Below are 15,609 nucleotides of genomic sequence, written 5' to 3'. Positions count from 1 at the left end.
TTGCAGTCTGGAAGTTCGAGCTCCCTGTTGGACTCTGCACTGACAGCTCAGAGCCTGGAGCCTACTTGGCATTCTGTGTATCCCTTTCTCTCTTCCCCTCCCCTGCTTGCATTCTGTCTCTCTCTCTCTCTCTCTCTCAAAAATAAACATTATATACACACACACACACACACACACACACACACAATCACTACAAAAAATTAAAACAGAGAAGTATAAAGAAGAAATGAACAAAAATTGAATATCCCATCACTGAAAATGACCAGTGTTCACATTTGGTGAAAATTACCTGGGAAAGAAGTGTTAATGACCTAAATAATGGCTATGCCTACATAAGTAGTTATAAGTGAAACTGCTGTATGAAAACAGAGATTAAACATGGCCTGGCCTAACATAACATTGTTCTGAACAGGGCTATCCACGGATTGAAAATAAAGATGATGCAGTTTTTAAACATTAACATTGTTTATATGCTTATATTAGTACTGCAGTGGCAGTCACTGGTCTAGGTGTTCAAGCTAACCTTTATGCTAAATTTCCTATATAAAAAAGGGTAACACTTTCCTAAATAAACAAAAACACACACACACATCTATGCTTTAAACAAGTCTAAGCTAAAACAATGTAGATGGACCTTGAGAGCATTAGGCGAAGTGAAGTAAGTGAAATACAGAAAGAGAAACACTGCATGATCTCACTGGTATGTGAAATCTTAGAATCATAGAAAAAGAGATTGGATTTATGGTTACCAGAGGTGGGGGTGGGGGTGGGGGTGGGGGAAATGGATGAAGGTGGTCAAAAGGCACAAACTTCTAGTTGTAAGGAATACTGGAGATGTAATGTACAGTAACATGGTGACTATAGTTAACATTGCTGTATGACATCCAGGAAAGTTGTTGAGAGTAGATCCTAAGAGTTCTCATCACAAGGGAAAAAATGTATTTTTCTTTTTTTTTTTCTATCTATAGGAGATGATGGATGTTAACTATATTTATTGTTTATTTGTTGTGAATCACAATTCACAACATATATGTCATTATGCTATACTCCTTAAACTTACACAGTGCTGTATGTCAATTATATCTCAATAAAACTAGAAAAAAAAATCTAAAACAAAAACCTCTCCAGCCATTTCCTCCCTAGGAAGGTACAAAGAGAGTTAAATGTAGAAAATCCATAAATAATACATAATAAAAATGGTAATGCTTGTGGCACTGGTTAACAAACTAGGGGAGTGACTTGAGGAAGTGTGGTTTAGGGATACAGGGGAGGTGTGAGAAATGCCCACACAAGAGAGCTATAGGGTAGTGGTCTTCAAAGTGAGGTCCCAGACTAGCATCATCATCAGTAACCTCTGAGAACTTATAAGAAATGCAAATTCCCAGGACCCATCCCAGATTTAATGAATCAGAAAATCTGGGAATGGACCAAGCAATCTGTGTTTTAACAATCTTTCAGGGTGTTCTGATGGCCAACTTTGAGAACTACTGTCTCAGATTTATAAAAACAAGATCAGAATCACCACTTTGCTCAGGTGGCTGACTAGGTCAGATCCAGGTCGTTTCTGTGGTTTGTGCTTCTTCCCTGGTTGCAATTTTACAAAGTCCATTTAAATGAAAGATTAGGGAAATAACAGTGGTATAAGGTTTTCATATATGGACTCTGCAATCAGACCTAGATTGGAATCGCTGTGTGACCTTCTCTGTGCCTCAGTGCCTTCATCTTGGGATACCATCATCTACTTAATAGGGTTAGTGTTGATTAAATGAGATGACACAAGTAACACACTTAGCATAATGCTTGGTATATAGCAAATAATTACATTATTAAATCAATAATGAAGAGATATATTAAAATTTGAAAACAGACCAAGAGGGGCGCCTGGGTGGCTCAGTCAGTTAAACGTCTGACTTCGGCTCAGGTCATGATCTCGCAGTTTGTGAGTTCGAGCCCCGCATCGGGCTCTGTGCTGGAGCCTGGAGCCTGCTTCGGATTCTGTGTCTCCCTCTCTCTGACCCTCCCCCACTGTGCTCTGTGTCTCTCTATCAAAAAATAAATAAATGTAAAAAAAAAAAATTAAAAAAAAAAAGAAAACAGACCAAGAACATGAATAATCCACAAAAGAATAAGTAAAAATAGTAAAAAGGGGAAAGAGTTAAATTTTCTAATAAGCAATTAAATGCAAAGTAAAGCGGCAAATATCACTTTTTCTCTGTCAAACTAGCAAAGAGAAAAGAAAAATAGTATTCAAAAAATAGTATTGGTGAGGGTGTTTCATAACATGCATCTTCACATGCTGGTAAGACTAATTACTACAAACTTTCTAAAGGTGTAGGGTACTTTTATATTCCACTTGCAGAGATAAGACCTGGAATGGAATGTATTGAATGGCCAGATTAGGGATTGCATAGACTGGAATGTACCGGTCTGTCTGACAACTAAAAACCATAATACTCGGCACTAACTCTTGGACTGTTTATATGCACCTATGACCCCTAAAAGGACAATGTCTTTATAGAATAGATACCTATGTAATAGTTCTCTAGGATTTTCTTACAAAGGGAGGGTTTCTAATAAACTCAAGATAACTTGATGCAAATCTGAATGGGAATAAGGGCAAATCTACCAACATTTACCAAAAAGCTTTAAACTGCCTTATCCTTTAGCCCAGCAATTCTGTCAGAATTTATCCTAAGGATGTAAAATTAGCAGGAATGTTTAGCATGGATTATTATTTATGATGGACATCTGGAAACAAGCTAGATGAAGAAATGTGGGTCTATGGATATATTTATGTATCTACATTTATACACTTATATATATTTTTTCGTAAGATGGAAAACTAAGCATCCCATTAAGTGACGTTATAGAAGAACATTCCTTTACACAGAAGATGTCCACAGAAAGACTGTTCCCTAGGGGCACCTCGGTGGCTCAGTCGGTTAAGCGTCTGACTGCAGCTCAGGTCAGGATCTCGCGGTCCGTGAGTTCGAGCCCCACGTCGGGCTCTGTGCTGACAGCTCAGAACCTGGAGCCTGTTTGGGATTCTGTGTCTCGCTTTCTCTCTCTGACCCTCCCCCGTTCATGCTCTATCTCTCTCTGTCTCAAAAATAAATAAACGTTAAAAAAAATTAAAAGAAAAAAAAAAGACTGTTCCCTGAACAAAACAATGCAAGGTACAAAAGGAGTCTGTATAGTAACGTTAAAGTGGTTAACAGTCATTTCTGGGTGGACTGAATAAGGAATTTTTATCATCAGTTTTTCTTATCTACCTTTTCCTACTGGTTGCTAATGAACATGTGTTACTTATGTTGAGGCAATAAAATTTATTTTAAAGTTCAAAGGCAGCTTCTCAATAAATGGCATAACTTTTTACAAAATGCATATTCTAGGGAGTTAGGACACTTATTTTTCAGCTTCTAAGCCATGATTATAAATTATGGTTTAAAGGCTTTTTTTTTTTTTTTTTTACTCTGGTAAGGGGAGAAGGCAGGAATTTATTGTTCATTTGCCAAGATACAAGCTACTAGTGCTGAGAGTTTTAAATGTCAAACTGAAAAGCCAAAACAATAGATTTCTCATCATAAAGTCTGCCACTAACTAAAATGAGTAAAATATTCTGCATTTCTCCAACACAAGTAATGTATAACCCTTCTATAAAAAGTTTAGTAGGTAGTAAGTGCACAGGTTTTCAAAAGGAAAAAATATTGAGAAATAAGATGGCAGAGGAGCAGGGGGACCCTAAACTTCCCTTGTCCCTTGAACACAGCCAGATAAATATCCAATCATTCTGAGCACCCAAGAAATCGATCTGAGGACTGAGAGAGCAAAACTGCACAACTAGAGGGAGAAAATGGCCACAAAAGGCCACATCGTGGAAGATAGGAGCTACAGAGAGTTGATTTGGGAAAGAAAAGAACTGCAGGTGCTGTGAAGGGGAGGGAGTCCTGATGATGGAGAGATGAGAGAATATAGGAAAGAGAAAGAGGGGGCGGGGCAGTGCGGAGCGACGAGCACATGCAGGGGACTGCACAAGCAAACTCTTTCCCCAAGACCACTGACTAGGAAAAGGAGAGCAGTGGAGCACAGTCTGAAGCTTTGAAGGTCTGCACCATGGTTGTGCCTTGTGGCCCCGGTGGGGAAAGACTATGAAGACCTGGGAGAGGCCAGCAAGATCTGAGGGTTCCCTGGGTCACATGGGAAGAAACAGTTCCCCTGCTAGGAGTACATTTGGGAGTGGCCGCACAGCCTCTGCGGGGACAAAACAACCGGCAGCACCAATGGGTTCCCTGTTCTCAAGCATAGGAACAAAGACACAAGCAGGGGAAGCAAATCTTGGTGCCAATTTTGTGCTGTGCTTTACAGAAACTCCAAGCTGCTGAGCTGTATTGTGACCATTTTTCTATAACAAACCAGCAAACGCAATAGTACAGTGAAAGCCTCCCCCAGACGGTCAGCACGGGTCCGTGCAGCTTGGATCTCTAAAATTTGGAATTTTGAAACTCACCTATGTGCCTGAGATAAAACATACGAATACAGTGTCACCTGGCAGGTAGACAGCTCAGACACTGGCAGGGTGAAGGCAGGAATCTGACAGAAGCTGGGGACACAAAAGGGGTGAATATCTGCTCTTCTGTGCCAGCTTCCTAAAGAGTGGTGGGTGTGAGCTTCCTGCTCTGGGGAAGGAGGAGAGAGCGGGGCTAAGCCATTACCCTCCCTCCCCCACACCGGCACTGATGTCCTTCAGTGAGCAAAACAGTGCCACCCAGTGTAGGCGAGAGCAGCTTACACCAAGGCCCTGCTGGGCACCTCCACTGGGGCAAGTCCACCTGAGAATCATCACTGCAGGCTCCACCATCATGGGACCAGCACAAACCCCTCTTATGCACTAAGTCTACTGATCATAGGGTGCTGCAAAGCTTCAGCTCTCGGGGAGATAGGATCCAGCTGCCTTTTTTTTTTTTTTTTTTTTGATCTAGTTTCTTTTAATAAGCAGACCAAAATACACCTAGGATCTAGCTTCCTTCCTTTCTTTCTTTTTTTTGAACTTCTTCTTTTTTTTTTTTTTTTTTTTTTAATGTTTTATTTATTTTTGAGACAGAGAGAGACAGAGCATGAGCAGCGGAGGGTCAGAGAGAGAGGGAGACGCAGAATCGGAAGCAGGCTCCAGGCTTGAACTCACGAACTGTGAGATCATGACCTGAGCTGAAGTTGGACGCTCAACCGACTGAGCCACCCAGGTGCCCCTGAACTTCTTCTTAATATAGCCATTACTCTCAGGAGCAGGAATACGACAAGCTTTCCTAACAATCTCTCTCTCTCTCACACACACACACACCCAGTGACTCAGGCAAAATGACAAGATGGATGAATTCACACCAAAAGAAAGAACAGGATGAAATCATGGCCAGGGATTTAATCAATACAAATATAAGTAAGATGTCCAAATCAGAATTTAAAATAATAATTATAAGGATACTAGCTGGGCTTGAGAAAAGCATAGAAAACACTAGAGAATCCCTTACTGCACAGATAAAATAACCTAAAAACGAGTCCAGTCAAAATAAAAAATATTATAACTAAGATGCAAAACCGACTGGGGGTAATGACAACAAGGAAGCAGAAGAACAAACGAGTGATACAGAAGATAAAATTACGGGAAATGCTGGAGCTGAAAAGAAGAAGGAAAGAAAGGTACCGGACCATGGATGTGGACTTAGGGAACTCAGTGACTCCTTAAAGCACAACAACATTCCTATCATAGGAGTCCCAGAAGAAAAAGAGAAAGAGAAAGGAGCAGAAAGTTTATATGAGCAAATTATAGCTGAAAACCTCCCTAATCTAAGGAAGAACACAGATCCAAATCCATTAGAACCACAGAGAATTCCCATTAAATTCAACAAAAGCCAGTCATCACCAAGACCTTTCACAGTCGAATTCACAAAATGCTCATATAAAGAAGGAATCCTGAAAGAAGCAAGGGTAAAAAAAAATCCTTAACCTGCAAAGCAAGACAGATCGGGTTGCAGCAGATCTGTCCACAGAAACTTGGCAGGCCAGAAGAGAATGGCACGATATACTCAATGTGCTAAATGGGAAAAGTATGCAGCCAAGAATACTTTATGCAGCAAGGCTGTCATGCAGAATACAGGAAAGACAGTTTCCCAAACAAAAACTAAAGGAGTTCATGACCACTAACCCAGCCCTGCAAGAAATATTAAAGGGGACTCTTTGAAGTGGGAAAAAAAGAGCAAAAGCATAAAGACTAGAAAGGAAGAGAGAACATCACCAGAAACACCAACTTTATAGATAACACAATGTCACCAAATTGACATCTATCAATAATAGCTCTAAATATAATGGACTAAAAGCTCATATCAAAAGACACAGGGTATTAGAATGGGTAAACAAACAAGACCCATCTACGTGGTGCCTACAAGAGGATCACTTTATTTTATTTCATTTTTTTTAAACTTCTTTTTTTGTTTGTTTATTCATTTTTGAGAGACAGAGCATGAGCAGGGGAGGGACAGAGAGAGAAGGAGACACAGAATCCAAAGCAGGCTCCAGGCTCTGAGCTGTCCGCACAGAGCCCAATGCAGGGCTTGGACTCACGAACCGAGAGATCATGACCTGAGCTGAAGTGGGATGCTCAACCTACTGAGCCACCCGGGTGCCCCTAAGAGGATCACTTTAGACCTAAAGACACCTACAGACTGAAAGTGAGAGGATGGATAATGATTTATCATGCTAACAGATGCCAAAACAAAGCCAGAGTAGCCATACTTCTATCAGACAAACCAGATTTTAAACCAAAGCTGTAATGTGAGATGAAGAAGGGCATTATACCATAATTAAAGGACCTACCTATCAAGAAGATCTAACAATTGTAAACATTTATGTACCCAAATATATAAATCAATTAATAACAAACATAAAGAAACTCAGTGATAATAATACAATAATAGTAAAGGACTTTAACATGCCACTTACAACAATGGATAGATCATCTAAGCAGATCAACAAAGAAACAATAGCCTTGAATGACACACTGGACCAGATAGACTTAACAGATATATTCAGAACTTTTCATCCTAAAGCTGGAGTATACACATTCTTCTCGAGTGACCATGGAACATTCTACACATTAGATCACATACTGGGTCACAAATCAGCTCTCAACAAGTACAAAAAACTGAGATCATACCATGCATATTTTCAGACCACAATGTTATGAAACCTGAAGTCAGCCATAAGAAAAAATTTGGAAAGACTGCAAATTATTGGAGACTAAAGTCCTACTAAAGGATAAATGGGATAACCAGGAAATTAAAGAAGAAATTTAAAAAAATACATGGAAGCAAATGAAAATGAAAACATGATAGTCCAAAACCTTTGGGATATGGCAAAGGGGGTCCTAAGAGGGAAGTAAACCATAATACAGGCCTACCTCAAGAAGTAAGACATGCCTCAAATAAACAACTTAAAGTACACTTAAAGAGGGTAGAAAAGGAACAGCAAATAAAGCCTAAATCCAGCAGAATAAAGGAAGTAATAATGATTTGAGCAGAAATAAATAAAATAGAAACAAACAAAAAAACCCAGTAGAACAGATCAATGAAACTAAGAGCTGGTTCTCGGAAAGCATTAATAAAATTGATAAACCCCTAGCCAGACTTATCAAAAATAAAATAAATAAACAAAGTCACAAATGAAAGAGGAGCGATCACAACCAACATCACAGAAATATAAAATTATGAGAATATTACAAATTATATGCCAACAAACTGGTCAATGTGGAAGAAATGGTCAAATTCCTAGCAACATACAAACAACCAAAACTGAAACAGGAAGAAACAGAAAATCTGAACAAACCCAAACCAGCAAAGAAACGGAATCAGTAATCAAAAATCTCCCAACAAATAAAAGTCCTGCGCCAGATGGCTTCCCAGGGAAATTGTACCAGACATTTAAGAGTTAATACCTATTCTTCTCAAACTTCCAAAAAACAGAAATGAAAGGAAAACTTCCAAATTCACTCTATGAGGACAGCATCACCTTGAATCCAAAACCAGACAAAGACCCCACTATAAAGGAGACTTACAGGCCAATATCCCTGATGAACATGGATGCAAAAATTCTCAACAAGATACTAACAAATCAAATCCAACAATACACTAAAAGAATTATTTACCATAATTAAGTGGGACTTATTCCTGGGCTGCAGGGCTGGTTCAATATTTGCAAATCAATCAATGTGATACACCACAATAAAAGAAAAGAACCATATATCCTCTCAATAGATAAACAAAAAAAAAAGCATTTGACAAAACATAGCCTCCACTCTTGACAAAAATGCTCAACAAAGTAGGTATAGATGGAACATACCTCAACATCATAAAGGCCATATACAAAAGACCCCCAGCCAATATTATCCTCAGTGGAGAAAAACTGAGAGCTTTTCCTGTATAGCCAGGAAAACTCTCACCACTGTTACTTACCATAGTATTGGAAGTCTTAGCCTCACCAATCAGACAACAAAAAGAAATGAAAAGCATCCAAATCGGCAATGAAGAAGTCAAACCTTTGCTCTTTGCAGATGACATGATATTCTATATAGAAAACCTAAAAGACTTCACCAAAAAATTGCCAGAACTAATATATAAATTCAACAAAGTTGCAGGATATAAAATCAATGTTCAGAAATCCGTTGCCATTTCTACACACCAAAAGAAGCAGAAGAAAAATAAATCAAGGTATCAATCCCATTTAAAATTGCACCAAAAAACATAGATACCTTGGAATAAACCTAACAAAAGAGGTAAAAAATCAGTACTCTGAAAACTATAGAACACTCATGAAAGAAATTAAAGAGGGCACACCCCTATGTTTATAGCAGCACTACCCACAATAGCCAAAGTATGGAAAGAGCCCAAATGTCCATCGATAGATGAATGGATAAAGAAAATGTGGTATATATATACAATGGAGTATTACTCGGCAATCAAAAAGAATGAAATCTTGCCATTTGCAACTACGTGGATGGAACTGGAGGGTATTATGCTAAGTGCAATTAGTCAGTCAGAGAAAGACAAAAATCATATGACTTCACTCATATGAGGACTTTAAGAAACAAAACTGATGAACATAAGGGAAGGGAAACAAAAATAATACAAAAACATGGAGGGGGACAAAACAAAAGAGACTCATAAATATGGAGAACAAACTGAGGGTTACTAGAGGGGTTGTGGGAGGGGGGATGGGCTAAATGGGTAAGGGGCATTAAGGAATCTACTGAAATCATTGCTTCACTATATACTAACTAATTTGGATGTAAATTTTAAAAAATAAAAAACCAAGGTTAAAAAATTAAAAAAAAAAGAAATTAAAGAGGACACAAAGAAATGGAAAAACATTCCATGCTTGTGGATTCAAAGAACAAACACTGTTATAATGTCGATACTACCCAAAGTTGTCTACACATTTAATGCAATCCCTATCAAAATACCACCAGCATTTTTCACAGAACTAGAGCAAACAACCCTAAAATTGGTATGGAACCACGAAAAACCTCCAATAGACAAAGCAATCCTGAAAAAGAAAGGGAGGGGCGCCTGGGTGGCTCAGTCAGGTTAAGCGCCCGACTTTGGCCCAGGTCATGCTCTCATGGTTCATGAGTTCAAGCCCTGTGTCGGGCTCTGTGCTGACAGCTCAGAGCCTGGAGCCTCCTTCAGATTCTGTGTCTCCCGTCTCTCTGCTCCTCCCCTGCTCATTCTCTGTCTCTCTCTCTCTCTCAAAAATAAATAAACATTAAAAAAAAAAAAGAAAAAGGAAAGTGGGAGGCATCACAATTCTGGACTTCAAGCTGTATTACAAAGCTGCAGTTATCAATACAGTATGGTACTGACACAAAAACAGATCAATGGAACAGAACAGAAAACCCAGAAGTAGACCCACAAGTATGTGGTCAACCAATCTTTGACAAAGCAGAAGAGTATATCCAATGGAAAAAAGACAATCTCCTCAGCAAATGGTACTGGGAAGACTGGACAGCAACATGCAGAAGAATGAAACTGGACTACTTTCTTACACCATACACAAAAAGAAATTCAAGATGGATGAAACACTTAAATGTGAGACAGGAAACCATCAAAATCCTAGAGAACACAGCGAGCAACCTCTCTGGCCTCAGTCATAGCAACTTCTTACTAGACATGTCTTCAGAGGCAAGGGAAACAAAAGCAAAAATGAACTATTCGGACCTCATCAAAATAAAAAACTTCTGCATAGCAAAGGAAAACAATCAACAAAACTAAAAGGCAACCTACAGAATGGGAGAAGATATTTGCAAATGACATGTCTGAGAAAGAGAATATCCAAAATCTATTAAGAACTTATCAAACTCAATACCCCCAAAATAAACATTCTAGTTAAGAAATGGGCAGGAGACATTTATAGACATTTTTCCAAAGAAGACATCCAGATAGCTAACAGACACATGAAAAAATGCTCAACATCACTCATCATCAGGGAAATACAAATCAAAACTACAGTGAGATACCACCTCACACCTATCAGAATGGCTAAAATTTACAACACAAGAGACAACACATGTTGGCACGGATGTCTAGAAAGGGAACCTTCTTGCACTGTTGGTGGAAATGCAAACTGGTGTAGCCACTCTGGAGAACTGTATGGAGATTCCTCAAAAATTTAAAAATAGAACTACCCTATGAACTAGCAATCCACTAGTAGGTATTTACCCAAAGGTTACAAAAATACAGATTCGAAGGGGTACATGCACACTGATGTTTATAGCAGCATTATCAACAATAGCCAAACTATGGAAAGAGCCCAAGTGTCTGTCCACTGATGAGCGGATAAAGATGTGGTATAGATATACAATGGAATATTATGCAACCATCACAAAGAATGACATCTTGCCATTTGCAATGATGTGGATGGAGGTAGAGTGTATTATGCTAAGCAAAATAAGTCAGAGAAAGACAAATACCTTATTATTTCACAGATAGGTATAATTTAGGAAGCAAAACAGATGAACATAGGGGAAGGGGGAAAAAGAGAGAGGGAAACAAACCATAAGAGACTTAAATTTTTTTTTAATGTTTATTTTTGAGAGAGAGAGGGAGAAAGAATGTGAGCAGGGGAAGGGGGTGGGACAGAGAATCTGAAGCATCCTCTGTGCTGACAGCAAAAGCAGGGCTGGAACCCATAAACCATGAGATCATGACCGGAGCCAAAGTCAAGACACTTAACCAACTAAGCCAGCCAGGCACCCCAAAGACTCTCAACAATAGAGGACAAACTGATGGTTGATGAAGGGAGGTGGATGGCTGATGGGCTAAATGGATGATGGGCATTAATAGGAGGGCACTTGTGATGAGCACTGGGTGGTATATGTAGGTGATGAATCACTAAATTCTACTCCTGAAACCAACATTACACTGTATGTTATCTAAATACTATTTCAATAAAAATTTGGAAAAAATAATTAAAAAAGAAAAACAAAAGGAAAAAATATAGAAAAAGCATATGGAAAAAGTTAATCTGCCTCCTATCCATGTCCTCCAAGCACTAAACTCTTCTTTCCAGAAGCAAACACCATTCTTTGTTTCTCGTGCATCCTTCTAAAAATATTTTAAGGATATAAAAGGAAATACGTCTGTGTCCATCTTATTTACATTACTGTGGACACTGTTCTGCACATTCCTTTTTTCATCTGGCAACAGATCCTGGAGAACATTCCAAATGAATATCTGTAGATCTGCTTTATTCTACTCCATCATATGGCTATCACACAGTTAATCAACTTGTACTCTCTTAATGAAACATTTAAGTTATGTGGAATCCTTTGTTAGCACTGTGATGGTTAAAAAAAATATTCTAGGGGTTCCTGGGTAGCTTACTTGGTTGAACATTTGACTCTTGCCTTTAGCGTGGGTCATGATCCCAGGGTCATGGGATCGAGCCCCGAGTTGGGCTCCATGCTGAGCATGCAGCCTGCTTGAGATCCTCTCTGTCTCTGTCTCTCTCTCAGTCACTCTCTCCTTCGCCCCTCTCTCCCTGCTTGTGCACACTCTCTCAATCTATCTCTCTCTCTCGAAAAAAGATTGTAGACAACTTACAGTACATACTTGTGTTTGCAGGAGAAATTCCTAGAAATAGAGATGAAACATAAAAGAAAATATGCACTATTAGATTTTAACAGATATTTTGCCAAAAAGCCCCTAAAGACAATGTATGTGAATGCCTGTTTCTCTATACTTTCACGAAAAGTATATCACTAAACTCTTACTTTGCTACTCTGACAGGTATTTTGTAATTTTAATGTATATTTTTATTATGAGTATTGCGCTCATGTATTACAAGTGAGATAGAGTCCTTTGTATTTCCTTTCTTGAGAAAGGCCTGTTTACTGCAGAATGCTTTTAACAACAAAATAATTCTGGGGAGAACTTAGTATACTTCTGTGGGTCTTTCTTTTGAAGAAGTAAATTTTTATTTATGAAAATGACTTTCAGTTGAAATTATCCCTGCAAAAGGAAATCCTGTGTTATAACTTACAGAATTTTTAAAGAGAACATTAAAATTGTAAAAATTTTAAATCTCCACAGTTCATTTCACACCCTTCACACAAACTCTCCTTCATGCTCTAGTTTGAGAAAGATTGGTTTTTCCAGAATTTTTAGGCTGAAATTTCCTATCATAAGGTGACTCACGCTCATTTTTATCAACCATTTTAACCTTTCCATTCTCACCACATCTCTCCTTTCCAACAAAGCTTGTGAGCTCTGGCTTACATCTTGCTAATTTCTACTTTTGTATTTTGGTTACCCTTCCCCACTTAGCAAACTTCACTGGCTATATTTGTCAAGTTGGAGAAAACCCTTTCCAACGAGCTTTTGATCCTGAAGTCCACTCAGAACCTCTGTATTCCATAAATCTCAGCCCTGAACAAATACAAGGCATTACATATATGTATGCAATTATTCCGCGTATATAATACATAAATTATATATTCATATGTATGTGCATGTATATGGGCTTGTGTGTTAGTGTAAAGATTATCTATTTGCTCTACCTGTGCATATATTCTATCTTCCCACCTAAACCCAGAGATTTTTAATTTCTTTAATGTTTATTTATTTTTGAGAGAGAGAGAGTGAGCATGAGCGGGGAAGGGGCAGAGAGAGAGGGAGACACAGAATCCGAAGCAGGCTCCAGGCTCTGAGCTGTCAGTCAGCACAGATCCTGATGCAGGACTCGAACCCATGGACTGTGAGATCATGACCTGAGTTGTTCAGATGCTTAACTGACTGAACCATCCAGCTGCCCCATAAACCCAGAGATTCTTGAGGTTTCTTCACTGTTATCCCATTTTATCAAATGAAATCTGCCTGATGGTTTAAGCAGCCAGAGGTACCATCATGTAGCATGTTGTGTTACTAGTGTGATCTCTAAGTTTTCATTTACCTCATAGCAAACCAATTGCTTTTCCTGGCTTAATTTCATTGTAATTTCTGCTAGATGGATTGACGTACTAGGGAAGTAACCTTGCTTGTCCTGTCTTGAAGTCATGTTTGCCTGTATGTACAAAGGTTAAGAGTTCATGCAGATTATCAATAGGGATTTACCTGCCCCAGTGGTAGCTGAAGCCTGGGCTCTGAAGCTGGACTGTCTGGGTTTGAATCCAGCCTCCACTTCTTACTTGTTGTATCATTTTGGGCAAGTGGCTTAATGTCTCTGACATTTTTTAACTAACAAAAAAAGGGGGTTACACTAATTCCAAACTTGTAGAGTTTCTATGAAAATTAACTGAGATAATTGATATAAAGCATTTATTAGTATGGTGCCTGGGCTGAAGTAAGAACTAGCTTTTCAACAAAGGGTCATATGATTTTTTCTTTAAAGTGAGGTTAACTTTCTCCTTCCATTTAACACATCAACCACCTTTCCTATGCACATGATCACTAGGGTTTATTAGGTCAAACTGCCATTCACAATTCAACATCAATTTAAGGTAATTACATAGACAAGAATTTGTAACAACAAATTATATTATGCTTACATATATCAGAACTTACCCCTCAATACCCAAATGGCACCATCTAGGCTTCCACTTTTTAGAAAAATTTCTGCTGCAATATTCACAATTTGACATCTTGGTGCTAACTTCTCAGGCCCTGTAAGTCCTTTTAAAGTTGTAAAATGTATTTTCAATTCATATAGTTTATCTAAGACCTTCCTTCCCTAGAGTAAAAGTAAAGAACACTCATTGAATATCATTCATATAGAGTATGACAGAGGTACAAAATGAGTAATTATATACAAACCAATTATCCAATATTAATCATCCTTCTATACTGATGGTTTCAAACTGCTCTAAAATCCCTGTTTTCAGTCCCCTCCTGCTTAGCCACAAAGACAGACAGGGAAAGGGAGGAAGCAGGGCTTTGCCTCACTATTAATCTTCACACTGCTGACTCCTTTTTTCAAGTGTTTTTATACTTGTGCTTCCCCTAAAGATTTCTTTTGGAAAAAGGAGTTCTTGCCCTAATGTGGAAAACTACTGATTACAAGTTTCTGCACTTCTTCTGTTGATCACCCTAAGAGTTAAGAGGGAGAGACAGTGAAAATCGAGATAATGTCTTATCAAATTTATAGGAAGAATGACAGTGAGGGAAAAAAAGAATAAAACTACTGACTGGAAACTGTCTTTTTTATTCAATAGACCATTCACATAGTCTACATAAAAGATTAGCTCTAGTGTGGACATCAGAAATGAGACATATATTATTATTTTATATCAAGAGTCAGCAAACTTTATTTCTATAGACAGCCAGACAGCAAATACTTAGGCTCTGCAGGTCACATTTAGTCAGTTGCACATTCTTTTTGGTTGTTGCTGTTTTTCTTTTCTAACTGTTTAAAAATGTAAAAAACACTCTTACCTCTTGAGATGTAAAAAAACAGGTGAGGGCCAGATCTGGCTTTTAGGTTATGGACCCTTGTTTTATATTATATTCTATACTACCTGAGTCAGATTCATATTGTGATGTCAAAGTATTTTTAAGTTGCCTATATAAATGAGTGCATTTTTAAAGGGAAATCTTTAACTTAATTTTAATAATTTTGTGTTCAAAAGGAATAGGTTTCCACTAAAAAAATTCATACTAAGTAAAATAAATAAAATATTTGTTTCAAACAAGACAGTGAAAATTTTAAATCAAAATTCGGGTACAAACTTACCAACCTCTTAAGAGATAGTATTAACCAAATAAAATTAATATATACCCTAAAATTGTAGCAAAATCTATCTTTTTCAAAAAGATTTTATCATGTAGTCCTCAATTTCTCAAGCATTAAATATCTAAGAAATTAATGCGAGGATGAAACTTAAACTAGATTGTGAGACCAGGGACAAGGTATATTCTGCCCATCCCAGTATGGGATCACATACTAATCACACATCAGTTGGTATGGGATCACACATCACAGTAGGTGCTAAACCTCATGAAGAGCTTGGAGACTGAAGACCTTATATATAAGGATTCTGTTGCTGTTTTAAAAAAAAATTTTTTTAATGTT

At 38.1% G+C, this 15,609-nt stretch overlaps 1 protein-coding gene across 5 annotated transcripts in view; it reads right to left on the bottom strand.

Moving 5' to 3' along the window:
- Nucleotides 1-15,609, bottom strand: part of TOPAZ1 (testis and ovary specific TOPAZ 1) — a 100,728-nt gene that overhangs the window by 14,626 nt on the left and 70,493 nt on the right. For all 5 annotated transcript variants that reach the window (XM_042955510.1, XM_042955512.1, XM_042955509.1 and 2 more), the window contains one exon: nt 14,106-14,271. In XM_042955510.1, the coding sequence (XP_042811444.1) occupies nt 14,106-14,271 (166 nt within the window). The remainder of the gene's footprint in view (nt 1-14,105; nt 14,272-15,609) is intronic.

Source organism: Panthera leo, chromosome C2 (genome assembly GCF_018350215.1).
Source record: "Panthera leo isolate Ple1 chromosome C2, P.leo_Ple1_pat1.1, whole genome shotgun sequence".
NCBI classification, from domain to species: domain Eukaryota; kingdom Metazoa; phylum Chordata; class Mammalia; order Carnivora; family Felidae; genus Panthera; species Panthera leo.
This window is presented reverse-complemented; position numbering and strand designations above follow the sequence as displayed.